The sequence below is a fragment of the Podarcis erhardii genome, assembly GCF_964252035.2.
Source record: "Podarcis erhardii genome assembly, chromosome: Z".
Lineage (NCBI taxonomy): Eukaryota > Metazoa > Chordata > Lepidosauria > Squamata > Lacertidae > Podarcis > Podarcis erhardii.
The window spans coordinates 12084282-12101993 of record NC_138504.1 but is presented as its reverse complement, the minus strand read 5'-3'; the positions used below and the strand labels follow the sequence as shown (position 1 = coordinate 12101993).

At 41.5% G+C, this 17712-nt stretch overlaps 1 protein-coding gene across 3 annotated transcripts in view; it reads right to left on the bottom strand.

Annotated features, from left to right (window-relative positions):
- GRIA3 (glutamate ionotropic receptor AMPA type subunit 3) overlaps positions 1-17712 on the bottom strand; it is a 213384-nt gene that overhangs the window by 110536 nt on the left and 85136 nt on the right. For all 3 annotated transcript variants that reach the window (XM_081847981.1, XM_081847980.1, XM_081847982.1), the window contains exon 4: positions 9940-10127. In XM_081847981.1, the coding sequence (XP_081704107.1) occupies positions 9940-10127 (188 nt within the window). The remainder of the gene's footprint in view (positions 1-9939; positions 10128-17712) is intronic.

Genomic DNA, 17712 nt, shown 5'->3' with positions numbered 1-17712 from the left:
ATTTATTTATTTATTTATTTATTTACCTTGTGTGGTGATAAGGAGTTGAGCTGGAAATAAGGAAGCAAACACTTTCAAAGAAAGAAAATGTAAATCACATAGCAGTAAACCCAGGGGTAGATCAATCCTGACTGGGAAAGCAAGCCATGGCTCTTAGGGCAGATTGCTACCACTAAGCAGAATGAGTTGAGCACCTCAGGTGGAAGATAATAATAATAATAATAATAATAATAATAATAATAATAATAATAATAATAATTTATTTATACCCTGCCAATCTGGCTGGGTTTCCCCAGCCACTCTGGGCGGTTTCCGATAAAAGATTAAAAATACATTAAAACACCAGTCATAACATGAAATTTGGCCCCAACTTCCTACAAATCCTCAAACAAATATACTCCCAAGCCTCAACAAAATGCAGAACTAACAATATGGATTCTAATACTATAGCTATCCAAAGAGGCATGAAACAAGGATGCCCACTGTCTCCCTTCTTATTTATCCTGGCTCTGGAACCCTTAGCAATCCGCATCCGAGCAGCCACAGACATCAAGGGAGTGGAAATAAAAGGCAGAACCTATAAATTAGGGCTCTTTGCAGATGACCTAATGGTCACAACACCAGACCCCATAAGCACAGCAACCTCCCTAATCAGAGAACTCAACACATTTGCAATGGTGTCGGGCCTACAGGTAAATTTTACAAAGTCAGAAGCTATGTGCTTCAACACCCCTCCTCACACCCAAAAAGAACTCACGAAGGTCACCAAAATAAAACTTTGCCACACCAAGTTCAGATACCTAGGGGTACAAATAACCAGAAACCTCAATAAATTGTACCTCCACAACTACAAGCCCCTGTGGCGACAAATTAACAAAGACCTAAAGAGATGGAATAACATGAATTTCACTCTCTCAGACAAAATAGCCATGATCAAAATGATCACACTCCCAAAACTAACCTACCTATTCCAAACCCTCCCAATCTGGATCCCCTCAACCCAACTTCGCAGTTGGCAGAGAAAACTACACTCTTTCATCTTCTCACATAAAAAACCAAGAATAAGCCCCAAATACCTGCACCTCCCCACCTCAGAAGGAGGATGGGGAATCCCCAACATAGAAGCATATTACAATGCCAACCAAATATGCCATATAATCCCATATATACTAGAAGATGAGACAAAACAATGGGTACACCTAGAGAGGGACACAATTGAAAACACCTGCACCACAACATACCCACTCCTCCCAAACAAACTAAAGAAAATTCCCACAACACTTAACAGGTACACACAGACCATGCTCAAAGCATGGAAAACACAAATAGGCAAACTATCCCCAACCCCATCCCCACTAATCCCCCTGGCGTACCACCCATTATTCTACCATGCAGCACAAAACCTCCAGACAAAAACCTGGCGAACCAAAGGCTTATATCGCCTAATAGACTTTTAGAAAAATAACAAACCCTTGTCAACACAAGAAATACAAGACAAACTAGAAGACACCCAAATGACCTGGTTAACACAACACCAACTACATGCCTTCTTAAACAACCCAACAGTAAAATCAGCAGCAACTAGGCCCCTGACAACCTTCGAAAACCTCCTCCTAACAACAAAGGGAAACGGTAAAGGGACGGTATCCGCAATATACAAAATACTACTCCAAAATCCCGCAAATCCCCTAGACACAATCAAAAAACAATGGGAGAATGACATAGGCTATGAGATTAACCCCACTCAATGGACCAGAATGTGGTCTAAACCCCCCTTTAAATCCATATCAACGAAAAGAAAAGAACTCACACTGAAACTCACCTACAGGTGGTACCTAACACCAAGGAAACTAGCGCTAATACACCCAGGAACCTCACCAAAATGCTGGAGAGGGTGCACCTCCACAGGCACATACCTCCACATGTGGTGGGAGTGTCCCAAAATTCAACTATTCTGGACAACAGCCATACAAGAAATATGTAAAATAACTAAGCAAGTAATAGACATCACCCCAGAATTGGCCCTACTAAACATCTTCCAAGACAACAATGCCCATTTACACCACAAAGAACTCATAACCCACCTGCTCTCAGCAGCCAGAAACATCATAACCAGACACTGGAGAGACCTGTCAGGAGTAAGCATGGACCAATGGTACCAAATAGTATGGGAAACAGCCCTACTAGAAAAATTAACTAATAAACTGAAACTGACATGGGGACAAACAGAAGAAGACGCCTTCACCCCGGTATGGCTCCCCTTTATCACATACACAGCCCAACAGGACAATGACAATAATCCACCAACAGCATACAAATCAATATGGCTAACCTGATCCAAAACACCCACCCACCTCACTCACACACGAAAACAAAGATCACCACAGCCAATCACAAGCAAACAATCACACCCTAAGCCAACCCCAACCTCTCTCACCACCAAAGGAACACAAGTGAACAACACAAGCAACGCTGACACCAAACTCTACATACATTAAACATAATAGAAACACCGCCACCCGACCCCACCCCCATCCATCCTCCCTCTCCCCACGCCCCTTTCTTTTTTCTTTCTGTTTTCTTCTCCCCCTAATGCCTCAACAAATGAAACGGATTTGTAAAAATGTTACATGGAAGAAGAAGGAAAAAAAAATACGAGGCACTACACTTCTGTAAAACAAGAAAATCCTTAATAAAAAATATTTAAAAAAACACACACACCAGTCATTAAAAACTTCCCTAAACAGGGCTGCCTTCAGATGTCTTCTGAATGTCAGATAATTGTTTATTTCTTTGAAATCTAATGGGAGGGTGTTCCACAGGGCGGGCACCACCACTGAGAAGGCCCTCTGCCTGGTTGCCCGTAACCTCACTTCTCTCAGGAAGGGAACCACCAGAAGGTCCTCAGTGCTGGACCTCAGTGTCTGGGCTGAATGATGGGTGTGTAGGTGCTCCTTCAGGTATACTGGGTCGAGGCTATTTAGGGCTTGAAAGGTCAGCACCAACACTTTGAATTCTGTTCGGAAACATACTGGCAGCAGTGGAGTGGCAGCAGCATCCTGGCTATTAAGGACAGAGCCCTTGGGAACAAGGCCAAAATCCCACATAGACCAGCGTCCTATTCTCACTGTGGCCGATCACAAGCCACTGGGAAGCTTGCAAGCAGGTCGTGAGTGTGTTTCCCTGCAACTGGGGTTCAGAGACATACTGCTTCTGACAGTGGAGACAGAGCACAGCCTCAATGGCTAGTAACCATTGACAGTCTTGTCCATCATGAATTTGTCTAATGACCCTTTAAAACCATCCACGTTGGTGGCCATTGCTACTTCTTGTAGGAGGGAATTTAATACAGTCATGTCCACTTCATGTTACGTTCTTTCAGGATGTGTCCTGCGGTGACCCGGAAGTACCGGAAAGGGTTACTTCTGGGTTTCGCCGCTCGCACATGTGCAGACGCACAAAATGACAACACGCGCATACGCAGAAGCGGCGAATTGCAACCCATGCGTGCACAGACGTGGGTTGCGTTCTTTTCATGTTGTGAACTGGCTTCCGGAACGGATCCTGTTCACAACCAGGGGTACCACTGTAGTTCTAAATATCTTGATGGCACCTGACTGGCGACAGCACTGCTCTTAGCCCTGCTTTGACGCCAGTCCTTTTGGTACTCATCACGAGTTTTCTATTAGAGGAAGTGATGCCTCTAAGAAGCTTGCAATCAGCTGAGTGAAACAGCACCCTTCCCAACAACTGGCATTCAGGCACATACTGCATTTGACAGTGAAGCAATAGCATGGTGTCTCTGATCCTGGAAGTAGCATATGGTCATCATGCCACTGGTAGCTGTTTCCACCATGGATTTATCAAATCCCCTTAAAAACAAATCCTAAAAACAGCTTCCGGGTTGGCACCTCCGGCAATGGCTGAGCTCCTCCGATCGGGAGGAACTTACTCCGTGAAAAACAGGGTCTGACCGCCACGGTGAAGGCGGAGACCCACTGAAATCACAAGCGGGAGAGGCTTGTGAACCTGGGATTCAGCTGGCACCTTTTGCGCCTCCCCTACTCGCGGGGAAACCCTGTTTTGGGGATCTGGAGCGACATGGGGTGAGTGGCGCGGTGCTTTGAATTGACTGCTTCTTTCACGGAGTGAAGCCGCATTGCTGTTGCTGGAGAGCGCTGACTTTTTCCTGTGGACAATTGGATTTTAAACAACTACCCATGAGTAGAACGGAAAATTGGATCTTTAAGTACCTTAATTTGGATCCGAAGCGGGAAGGTCATAAACAGGAAGTCCGCCTTCCACTTTTGTAAATAGACTGAAGCAAACACGTTACAAGCTAAAGTCTTTGAAAGCTTTTGACAAAGGATTAAATCTTCATCGGTTAAAAATACAAAACCCCCTTGGAAGCAGGTGAAGAGGGGGGAAATTTTGAACTTAGTAAGCCTGCAGGAGTGAGGGGAAAATCAAATTACCACAGCTCTGAACCTGGGAACGGGCTGCCAGATGACGCTTGGGGAAAGTTTATTGTCAGAACGGATTTGACAGCTAGCTAAAATAAGAGTAAGATAGTGTTTCCATTGTCCTCTTCTGCATTTAAAATGGAGGAAAAAGTAACTGAAAATCGAAACTATGTTTATTGCTTGAGTTGTGCTTGAAAGAACTGATACAAGTGGAGACTGTTTCCCTCTAGAGGGAGCCTTTGAAATTGTTATAGGAGAACTGGGAGGTCTCCAGCTGCAAGATAAGGATTCTGAGAACCAGAGATTGACCTTGGACCATTCAAAATGTTGATAGGAGAAGTTATTGTGACTGCATTATGTAAGATAAACTATTTGCTGGAAGAGATTCATAAAAAGATGGATGACATGACTTTTAAAATTGATAATTTGGAACAGAAAGTGACTAATTTGAGACAAAAAGCGAGCACCAACACACAAATAATTCAGGACCTGGCACAGGAACCTACTTTGGCAGAACAAATGGTGGAGGAAAAGGAGAAAGTCGTTGTTCTTGAACCTAAAATAACACAAGCGGGATCCTTAGTTCTACAGAAGCAAATTGAGGACTATAAATTGAGGCCTTTTATGATTGAATCTAGAAAAAGCCAGATTTTGAGGATTGGATCCCGGCTTGGACTGAAGAAGGAAAGTTGGAAAGATCCCTGTATCCAGGGATTAATTGACTTTTGGGACATGGACTTGGATTTGGAGGAGATTGAAGTTTTGGGGGCCTTTGGATTTGGAGGAATCTTGAAATACGTCCTGAAACACTGTATAGACCCTAGCTTCAACTATGGAAATTTGGCTGAACTGTCCCGAAGGAATAAAAGTAATGTTAGGATGGAGTTCTCTCGAGATTTGCTCTCTAGCATTAAAGAATATGAAGAAGATCTGCAGAAGCGACCTGGAAAAGAGTTAAGAGCCTCGGACATAAGATCTCCAGGTTGATGGACTATATGGAATTGACGGAAAGGACTGGCAGAATCCGAAACCAGGGAGAGGAGTTGATGGAAGAAGATTGGAAAATTTAAAGTTTATATATAGAAATATCGCAAAATTAATGAGTGATAGAAAAATGGTGGATTGATATTTTATGGATTTAGCAGAAATGTTATAAGGAGTTAAGCATATATAAGTATTTTAGTTTTAATGTTAAAATAAGGTTAAAAAAATATGTTATTTATAATATGAATAGAGAAAGATGGAAAGGATCTGCTGAAATAACTAGTAGAAGTGGAATACAAAAAGGGAGGTGAGAGGAGGTCGAGGAAACAAGGGAATGATAGAAAGATTATCGAAAAGGGGGGATGTATTATTTTATTTTATTTTATTTTATTTTATTTTATTTATTTTATTTTATTTTATTTTATTTTATTATTTTATTTTATTTTATTTTATTTTATTTTATTTTATTTTATTATTTTATTTTATTATTTTATTTTATTTTATTTTATTTTATTTTATTTTATTTTAATACAGTGGTGCCTCGCAAGACGAAAAGAATCCGTTCCACGAGTCTCTTCGTCTTCCGGTTTTTTTGTCTTGCGAAGCAACCCTATTAGCGGCTTAGCGGCTATTAGCGGCTATTAGCGGCTTAGCGGCTTAGCGGCAAAGTGGCTAAGCGGCTATTAGTGGCTTAGCGGCTTAGAAAAAGGGGGGGGAGCGAAAAAAATCGCAAGACTCGCAAGACGTTTTCGTCTTGCGAAGCAAGCCCATAGAGAAATTCGTCTTGCGAAGCGCCTCGAAAAACGGAAAAAACTTTCGTCTAGTGGGTTTTTTGTCTTGCGAGGCATTCGTCTTGCGGGGAACCACTGTAGTTTTTGTTTTGTTTTATCTAGGGTTAGGGTTAGGGAGTGGGTTTGGTTTAGTTTAGTTTAATGTGTTTAGTTTAATGGGTTTAGGTTGTGTTTTGTATTGTTTATATATTGTATTGTATTGTCTTTTTTTTCTCTTTTGTTTTTTCTCTTCTGTCTTTTTTCCTTTTAAAAGTAATAAATATTATTTTTTAAAAAAACAAATCCTAAAAACAAAAAACCCATCTAAACTCGTGGTCATGACTATATTCTGTGACAGTCAGTTCCATAGTTAAACTCTACTCCTCATGGGTGCTAGAGGCCCAATTCAGATGTAATAAGAAACCATTCATAAGAACTTAAGAAGAGCCTGCTAGGTTAGATCAAAGTTCCATCTCATCCGGTCTCCTGTTCTCACAGTGGTCATCTGAATATCTACAGGAAGCCCACAATAAGTGAAACAGCATTCTCCCCACTTTTGATTCCCAGCAACTGGGATTCATGTGCATACTGCCCCCAATAGTGGAGGTAGAACATAGCCATCATGGCTAGTAGACATTGATAGCCTTATCCTTCACTAACTTTTCTAATCCTTTTAAAAAAACCATCCCAAGTTGGTTGCCATCACTGTTATGGCAATCAGTTCCATAGTTTAACTATACACTGTGTGGATAAGTACAGTGGAACCTTGGTTTCCAAATGTGTCCGTTGACGAATGATTCAGAACTCAAATGCCCTAAATGCTTCCATTTTTGAATGCTTCTGTATTGATTTTTTTGTATTAATTTTTACCGTTTTTAGGCTTCCGTACTGAGTTCTTGGTTTTTGAATGTTTTGGAACTCGAATAGTCTTCCGAATGGGTTACATTTGAAAACCAAGTTTCCACACTATTTTCATTTGTTATGTCTTGAATCTTCCAACATTCAGTTTCATTGGAGTTATCACAGTTTTAGTATTATCACAGACTTCTTGTTCAGCCTCTCCAAGTATTCCAAGTGCAGGCTTACAATACTTCAACCTCTTTCCTAATAATCCCTAAAATGCACTTTTCCCAACAGCTGCCACCCATTTTTCACAGCTTCTATTTACAGGGTTGACATCTTCATGGAGCCATCTAATATGCCCCCAAGGTCTTTTTCCTGGTCCACAGTAGTAGAAACCTACTGCTTCTGATCCTCCTTCTAGAGCAACAGAGTGCAAGTCTGTTCCCTCTTCTCAATATAATTTTAGTTTTTCCTGGGTGCGTTCAGGCATGTGATTTATTGCATTAGTTTTATGAATCAAAATGATAGCACTTCTGTCCCAATTTCCAATTTCCTTTTTGTACACTTTACTTGATTAAAGAACTGCATCCCAACTTTCAGAGGAGTATGAATTTTAAAAGATGGCTGTGTTTCTGTTTGTGTATTTTTTCAGAAAGCGAGAATTAAGTAGGTTAGTCTTTAAATATGAACTAAATCATATTTATCCCCCATCCCTACTATCAAACTTGTGCTGACCACCAAACCCTTTTAGGGTTCTATGTAGCAGGTGTGAGCTAAATTCATAACTGTTATTTCAGATCCCTAGTAATACCAGGAATCAGGAACCATTGTTTGGAAAGGATCCTGTTTCAGGTCTTTCAGGTTGAGAAACCTGCAGTTCCACTACATCTGTATGAAAGGATCAGAAGATAAACCTACAGGATCTTCAGTTCAAATCAGAAGAAAAATACAACCAAGGATGTTTATGGGTAATTCCCAACTATCACCAAAAAGCCAGCTTTTTGTAATGCAATTCAACATCATGGCTCTCTTGCAATGTTCCTGCTAAGTTCAAAAGCAGCAGGATATGACCCAAGCACCCCAGTTACCCATGCAGATTCAACACACAGCTTGATTGGAGCTGAATGCTGTTGGAACCAATTCACATCTTCAGCGCTTCTCCTGAATTGCTTATAGTGGGGAGGCTAGTTTGCCATCAGTCAATAATGGAAAATTTGCTCAGGAAAATATGCTAATGCTCTGTGAAATTTTAGGCAACAAGCCTAAGCATGCTTCCCAGGAATGAAAGCCCTGCTGAACTTAGGGAGACTGATTTCCAAGTAAACAAATTTACAGTTGGGCTGCAGTTGTGACTTTCCATTAAATTCCAAGCTGTAAAGTCAAATACTAGATTCAGTAAATTGAATTCTTCATATATTATTTAGATAGCGTCATGAGCGCTGATGACATTTCACACAAAGTACAAGAGGACAACCCTGGTGGTTCATAATCTATCATATGGTGCACTTTTAATCAAATGATTTTATTCCAAATTGCCACAGATCAAGCTTTAAAAACAGTCCAGTGCATATTCTGCTAGCCCTCCCCCAACCTTAAAACAAACAAACAAACAAACAAACAAACAAACAAACAAACAAACAAACATAACAGCCCTCTCTAACAACCCTATTTAGAAATAATGATCTCAAATGCAGAGTTATGAGAACTGTCTTGTCACAACAGGGCACAATTGGGAAAGGACCATAGCTCAGTGGTAGAACATCCTTTGTATCTTCATTCCCCAGTATCTCAAGGTAAGGTTTCCCTGAAATCCTGGAGAGCAGCTGCCACTCATTGTAGACAACACTGAACCAGATGGATTAATGGTCTAAGAAGAAAGCAGCTTCCCATGGGAGTGAAGTCTTCACTCAGGTCTGCAGGGGAGGCCTGCCCCTGAGAGCCCATATTGGGTGCTAATTAGCTCCTGGGTCTCATGAGTTTTCCCCAGCTGTCAGCACAGCCACATGGGATAGGAATCACCCCCAAGGCCAGAATGCCAGCACTACATCCCTCCACCATCATGCCAGGCTATAAAAGCCATTGCCGGCAAAAAGGAATAGGGCTTTTTGGCTGAAGATCAAGGTAAACATGCTTTAAATAATGAATGAACAAAAAGTGATAGTGTAGTAAATTGTTACTGACTCACCCTTGCACGTAAAAAAGGGTTAAAGTGAGCCATGAGCTCATGTTGCCAGCGAGTACGGCTTGGCTTGCTCCTAGCAGCTTTTGCCTCCTTGTCCCCCCCCTCCCTTTTTGTTTGTTCTCCGAACTCAGCAAATGCTGCATGTAAGTGAATTGAATCTCTGTAAAACCCTGTATGTTCGCTAACCCAAATAGTGTATGATCCTTTTGGTAAGAAAACCAAGTACATTTATTTTTAAGTCATCTGGAATCTTTTTCATCTTTATTTTACTGCCAGCAGATGGAGACTTGTTTGATGCAACTTCTGGAAACTCTATGAGTAAAACAGTCACTTATCTGCAAAGCTAAGTTTCTGTGATTTATTCTGGCCTAGGTATTTTTGTGGGGAATGCTTGTTTAAAGGTGGATAAGAGCCAATATAAATCAAACAAAGTTTTAATGTGCTTGGAAAAATCACCATTGTGCTTAACTCTGCTTTTGGAGAGTAGAATCTCTCCCAAATCTCTCTCCCCAACATAAATTTCTTCTGAATAGGCAACAGTGGTGCTGCAGGCCCAATGCAGGATGGCTCACAATGCTTGGTAACAACAGCAGGCAGCCCAATCCTTTAATTCACACATCCGGTAAGGTGGAGCGCAATGTGCATTATGTATAAAACTGTTGCACAACGATATGCCCATTGCAAAAAGGGAACCTACCTGTTCCAAAATGGTGTTTATTCTTTCAACCTCGCAGTCGATCAAGTATCTTTTCTCCTGCCGCTTGTCCATTTCCTCAATGATTGCCTTGAACTCCTGAACATCTTTTATGCTTCCCACGGATCGGGCAGTCACTTGCCAATTATTTTGCACGGCGGCTTCCATAATTGCCTGAAGAATGGAAAATCCTGGGGAAAGAAAAGGGGAAAGAAGACTTGAAAACAGAAAGTCTGGGGACAAGTTGATTTTAAAACAAAGAAGGAAAGAAAGCTCCTGCTTCATCTGGAAGCAGCTGCAGTGTTTATAACCCAGTAAAATTAATGACCTGCGAGCATTCTGTGAACAATAGAAATCCAGTTGTAATTTCCCTCCTGCTTGTAGTAACCCTCTGGATTTAGCAGAGTTGCCAAGACATAGAGATTGTCCATGAAACATTTAACACATGCCTTGACAATTTTCAAGTCCATTCATCCTGCTGCCATAGACCAGGCAAGTACACCCACACCCACAGACCCACACCCACACACCAACGAAACTTTGTAACTTCCTTTAGAAGACCTCATGTGCAATCAGCTTGATGCTGCAGAGGAAATCTATTCCAGACTGTGGACCACTTCTGCGCAACCTTCCAGGAATCACATGCCAGAGATGGAAAGGTGGGCAGAGCAGTAAAAGTGAATGTTACTTCAGTGCAGTACAGATACATGTACATATTTTATGGGCTAATAGCCGCAAATAAATAAATAAATACATGTACACCCCTCTTTAGCCTCCATCCAGTCAAGTTCAAGGGCGCCTTCCAGGTTGGGAAAAACTGGAGGGTGCAAAGCAAGGCTGCTAAGGGCTTAGACCTAGGGAGAGGGAATGTGGCTAGGAGAAGGCATAGCCTGGGGAAGTTTCCCCATCCCTGGCCTAATCAGCAGCCCAAAGGACAACTTGAAAAGTTCTGTTCACACCTTCAAAATATGCTCACTGAAATTGTGAGGATCATGTTTTCCACCCCAGCATTGATCTTTGTACATTCAATGGAAGGTGTAACAAACTACAGCTCCCAGGATTCTTTGGGGGAGACCATGACTGTTTCAAGTGGTATGATACTGCTTTGAATGTATAGTACAGGTGGAGCCTTATATTACATGAAGTAGCTTCCGTTTGACATTATCATATTTCCAAGGTGGCACGGAGCAGTACTGGAATTGATTGGGAGGTGCGGTCTGGCCCATAACTAGCCCAGACTGAGCTCTGCATAAGGAGAAAATGGCAATTAAAATATTGTGGCAATTATCTCAAGGCAAGTAATGTAGACATGTGGTTTTCCTGGTATTCAGAGGTGTGTCCCCCCCTTCATGTAGTGCATTTCTTTCTTTTTTTAATGGAGAATGTAACGGCATTAAATAACACCTTTAAAGCTCATATTAAGGTAATATCGACTCATTTAACAGCTTCAGCAGAGCAGGGAGGCAGCATAAAATGAACAAAGAGCAGCACAGTGGGAAATTTACGCTTGCAAGTGGACCATTCATTCCTTGTGAACAACTGTGGCTGGGACGTAGACTGAATTTAAGCAAACTGCTGAGAGCTAATTGTGGAACAGCTGGGGAGAATAATCTCATTCTTGAAGGCTATCTGCATGGAAGCTTTTTTTTTTAGGGGGGTGGGCTGCAATCTTGCTATGGTCTCTTATAGCAGGAGGGCAATGTCCCCTGACTTCATTTAAGAAGCCATTATTTACTAATGATAGGGATTCAGTCCAGGGCTGTGGGTGGATTTAACAGGCCTCATCTGCACTTTATTCTGCAAGCAGTGCCATACCATTTTAAACAGTCATAGCTTCCCCCAAAGAATCATGGGAACTGTAGGGTTCTTAAGGGTACTGAGAGTTGTTAGGGAGACCCCTATTCCACTCGCAGAGCTACAGTTTTCAGAGTAGTGTAACACTCAGGCCTTCTTTTCAGGGAATTGTAGCTCTGTTAGGGGAATGGGGGAATGCTTCCTCACAACTCTCAACACCTTTAACAAACTACGTTTCCCAAGTTTCTTTTTGGGAAGCCATGAGAATCTGAAGCGGTATGGTGCTGCTCTCTATGGGCTCTGACTGGCTGGCTAAACCAGGTGAGGGTGGACATTGGGTCTCAAACTCTCAGTGAGTTAGCGACTTCCCCTGCATGTGAAGACAGGCTCCGGTGGATTGAGCGGATGAAACCCATAGTGGGTCCAATGGTTAAGACGGAAGTTTCTGCATGTGCTGTGGAGGTAAGTGAGGGGCAGATCGGCTCATCAGCCTGGGAAGGGAACCCAACTAAGAGAAGGAAAACTCTGATCATAAACCTCTGCTGCCTTGCAGGAATTCTTTGGAAGAAGAAAAGGTGAAGGAGTAAACCCTAAACAAATCTGGAGTGGAGTCCCTAAAATGGTTGGATGGTGTCATGTATGCCTCCTTCCAGGAACTTCTGCAACCAAACTGGTGCCAAATGCACTGCATTGCATCCGTGAGGCTAAGAGGGTTTTTTTGTTATCTGGGCAGCCCAGGACCTCCATACACACTGCCCAGACTTGCACACTGTGGAAGGTCACTTTGGTGCTGCTAACATAGCAAAAGCAACATGGGAAGCAGCAGTTCTGAGTTACCGCTTTCTGCATCCACAGCAGGCACTATGATTCTCCAGCAGTTTGACTTAACCTCTGGAGGTGCACTCCATTGCCTCTTGAAACAGATGGATGCCAACAATGCCTCTCTGTCCAGCCTGTGAAACTCTTTCCCAAGCTACACACCAGTTGGGCTCACATCACTGTGTAGAAGCCAGCTTACTATACAAAGGTAACTTTTATATTTGTTGCTCTGTCCACTTCTGCTTCTGGCCAGTGGTCCTCAAAGGGTCACCCAGAAGGAAATGTAGGCCCTGGGCTGAAAATTACTCCTCACATTACCTGGTTTACAGGTTGGGTTGTCTGCCCTTTGCAAAAGAGCTTCAGTCCAGGCAGTTCCCAATGCAGCATCTTTTAAATATAACTTCTGAGCAGGGCTTTCTGGTTCCCTTAATGATGTTCTGACTTTGGTTGCTTAATGCTTCTTGAACGTTCTTGAGTTCGTACGTGTGCACTTTATTGCCGTACAATTAATACACGCTGTGCTTGGGAATACGGTCTGGCTTCCCCTCTCCCCCGAGACCACTGAAAGAGAGGCATTTACATATGTATGGTACAATGAACTCAGCCTTCCTTAACATCATATTTTACAAAGATGGCTGTGATGTCTGAGGCAGCATTACGATTCTGCTACATGCTATAGAACGAGCAGGTACAAGGCTTGGGTTAGCAGACAGCTTACAAATGAGACATTTTGATAATTGAAAACTCCAAGTGCAATTAAAGGGAAATTTATGCCGGTTTTGTAAGCTAAGTGGGGGAAAAATTGGCCTTTTATTGCTTTTGCTTAAGGAGTGTTTAATATTGTACATCATGTCCCTAAGGGAACCTGCCAATATACCTGGAGCCTTGCTTCACTGCCACACAGCTGTTGTATGCACTCATACTTTCCAAAATTTCAGAGACAAGATTCTTGGGGAGGCATAGGTCAGTGGTTAAAGCTAGGTCACCAGCCTTTGGGGGCCAAAGGGCATGTTTGCTAACTGGAGAAACATGCATGTCACAAGTAGGGATGGAAGGATCTGTCTGTTTAGATTCTCTCAGCTTTCTCAAATTGAAAGCATTTGCCGACGATTTAGTATTGACTTTGCAGGAGCCAGAATCTAGTACCAAAAGGGTACTGGAATTGATTCAAGAATTTGGTCAGGTAGCAGGTTTTAAGTTGAACAAGACGAAAACTAAGGTTCTAGAGAAAAATTTAACTGTGAATGAGAGAGAGAAGTTCCAGGAAGAGACAGGACTAACCTTGGTTAAGAAAGTGAAATATTTAGGGGTTAACATGACTGCTAAGAATGCTAACTTGTTTAAAGATAACTATGAAAAATGTTGGACTGAGGTGAAAAAAGATTTAGAAATATGGTCAAATTTGAAGCTATCATTGCTAGGCCGAATTGCTGTGATAAAAATGAATGTATTGCCAAGGATGTTTTTTTTTCCTTTCAAACTTTGCAGATTTTGGACAAGATGGACTGTTTCAAGAAGTGGCAGAGAGATATTTCTAGATTTGTCTGGCAGGGCAAGAAGCCTTGAATAAAATTTAAGATACTAACTGATGCTGAAGAAAGAGGTGGATTTGCCCTGCCAGACCTCAAACTTTATTATGAATCAGCCACATTTTGTTGGCTGAAGGAATGGCTGCGTCTTGAAAACACTGACGTATTGGATTTGGAAGGGTTCAACAATGTATTTGGTTGGCATGCATATTTGTGGTATGATAAGGTCAAAGCACATAAAGCGTTTAAAACCATATTGTCAGAAAAGCACTGTTTAATGTTTGGATAAGATATAAGGATTTGTTAGAAAATAAAACCCCAAGATGGTTGTCACCAATGGAAGCGAAGGCACAGAAAAAACTCAATATGGAGGCCAATTGGCCGAAATATTGGGAAATTTTGGAACAAGTTGGAGACGGAATAAAACTGCAAAGCTTTGAGAAATTAAAAAATAAAGTGCGAGATTGGCTCCATTATTACCAAATAATGGAGGCATATAATTTGGATAAAAAAGTTGGTTTCCAGGTGGAAAAATCAAAATTGGAAACAGAATTGTTAGACCCTAAAATTAAGAATCTGTCAAGAATGTATAACTTGCTGTTGAAATGGAATACTCAGGATGAAACGGTGAAATCTGCTATGATTAAATGGGCACAAGATGTTGGACATAACATTATGATGGCTGACTGGGAACAGTTATGGACCACAGGTATGAAATTTACGGCATGTAATGCCCTAAGAGAGAATTTAATGAAAATGATTTACAGGTGGTACATAACACCAGTCAAGCTTGCAAAGATCTATCACTTGCCTGAAAATAAATGTTGGAAATGTAATGAGACTGAAGGTACATTCTTTCACCTTTGGTGGACATGCCCAAGGATTAAGACATTCTGGGAGATGATTTATAATGAAATGAAAAAGGTATTTAAATATACCTTCCTGAAGAAACCAGAGGCCTTTCTCCTGGGCCTGGTCGGCCAATTGGTGCCAAAGAAGGATAGAACTTTCTTTATGTATGCGACAACAGCAGCAAGAATACTCATTGCGAGGTACTGGAAGACACAAGATTTACCCACCCGGGAAGAATGGCAGATGAAGTTGATGGACTATATGGAACTGGCGGAAATGACTGGCAGAATCCAAGACCAGGGAGAAGAGTCGGTGAAGGAAGATTGGAAAAAATTTAAAGATTATTTACAGAAATACTGTAAAATTAAGGAGCTTTAGAAAAAAGGTGGAATAAAGTTATATGGCTTTGGCAGAAATGTTAAAAGGAACTAGGTATAGATAGATGGTTAATGCATTAAAAGGGGGAAAAAACTAGGTTACAATATGTTAAAATTAACTATAAGACAGAAAATAGATGAAGATGGAAAGGACTTGCTGAAATAGTTAATTGAAGTGGAATACAAAAAGGGAGGCATTGAGGAAGTCAATGAAACAAGTGTATGAAGGTTAAGATCGAAAAGATTGGAAGTGTTTTTAATTGTTTTTGTTTTGTTTTGCTAATTTAATGTTTTATGTAGTGTTTTTGTTTTTCTTTCTGTTTTTCTATGTTTAACTTTTCTTTTTTCTTTTTGTAATTTCCAAAATTTTAATAAATATTATTTTTTTAAAAAATAGATTCTCTCAGCTTTCTCATTTTACCAGTCTCAAATTCAGTTCCTCACACATTGCAGCAATTTGCAGATTTTTTTTTAAATGCACATGAACCACCAGCATTTTAGTGTGAATTTCTCCCAACAGACATATTTTTATATGTAGTTTTGACTAATGTACACATTTTTGAAAGCAATTTGCCTGAATACAATTAATTTTGGTGTTATTTTCACTATTATCTTCATTTTGCGTACATATTTTCCTGATAGATGTGTTTTTGAGAGCTTCATTACAATTTTTTTTTACAAGGATATAGCTATGTCTCAGTTTCAAAAAAGTGCAGATTTGATAGATTTGACTTTAAATACACATTTCTCCCTAGCCACAAATCTCCCCCTCCCAGGAGATAAAAAAAGCCTTATTTTGGCCAAAGAATTCTTTGTGGAGATGGGACCCTGAGGACATCAAGGATATGTGTCCATGTTGGTGACCCATGGGGGGAAAAATACCCTTTGTGTTGCTGACAGCTTCTGTACAAAGATCTGACAAATCTGGAGGAGAACCAATGGAAACAGGAGTAATCAGTGGCAACATCCATTTAAGACACACTGGATAAGGTGGAGCAGAATAGAGCCCTGATCTCACTGGGGGAAAGTCCTGAGAACTAGTTTGTTAGAGCTGTAACTCTATCAGGTGTAACTCTATCAGGGACAAACTAATGCTCCCAGGATTCTTTGGGTGAAGCCATGTATTTTCAATGTGTGGTGTGGATGCAAGCAATATCGGCTATTGAGATTTCAGCTAAACATTGGGTGAAATGCATTAACAGCAAGAGTTATTTGCCTATGGAACAGAGTGACTCACAAGGCGATTGCTTAAATATCTCTACTGAAGGAGAGAGATAGAGAGAGACACTGGATGGCCATTTTTTAAAAAATATATCACATTCCTATTACAGTGGTACCTTGGGTTACATACGCTTCAGGTTACACACTCCGCTAACCCAGAAATAGTACCTCGGGTTAAGAACTTTGCTTCAGGATAAGAACAGAAATCGGGCTCCGGTGGCGTGGCAGCAGCGGGAGGCCCCATTAGCCAAAGTGGTGCTTCAGGTTAAGAACAGTTTCAGGTTAAGAACGGACCTCCGGAACGAATTAAGTTCTTAACCCAAGGTACCACTGTACTGACTTTCCCCCAGTGAGATCAGGGCTCTATTCTGCTCCACCTTATCCATGTAACAACCCCGTGAGACAGATTATATTGAGAGACAGTGATTGGCCCAAGCTCACCCCACGCCCTTTGTGTTGGGAGTGGGGATTTGACCCTGTGTCGTCTTCTCCTAGTCTAACACTATGACCACTGTGGCACACCAGGGGTTGAACTAGATAACCCCCCCATACCCTTCCAACTGTATGATTCTGTGACAGCTGTGCTACACTGTTGCTGCAAAAACAGGAGTCTTCTTGTGGAATTTTAAAGACTTACAGATTTATTATCGATGGGACTCAGTGGAACTAATTTCTGAATAAGCAAGTACAGTGGTACCTCGAGTTACAAATGCCTCGGGTTACAAACGCTTCAGGTTACAAACTCCGCTAACCTGGAAGAGTTACCTCGAATCGAGAACTCTGCCCCAGGATGAGAACTGAAATCATGTGCCGGCGGCACAGCGGCAGCAAGAGGTCCCATTAGCGAATGCAGGCCTCTAGTTAAGAACAGTTTCAGGTTAAGAACGGACCTCCGGAACGAATTAAGTTCATAACTAGAAGTACCTCTGTATAGGACTGCTCTGGCCATGCAGGAGGGCTGTCATAGATTCTGTACCAGGAACTATTTTCTTACCACCTTAATGCAGTTGTAAGTGTGGTCTAAACCTCCTGCTCATGGAATCATAGAACTGTAAGTGCAATGCCTCTATCTATCCCTGAGGCACACACCAAATGCAAACAAAACTGATATATAGCTGTCAAAGGGGGGGGGGGGATAAACACATTTTGCCTACAATTTTAGACAGATACTGTTGCTCTGATAA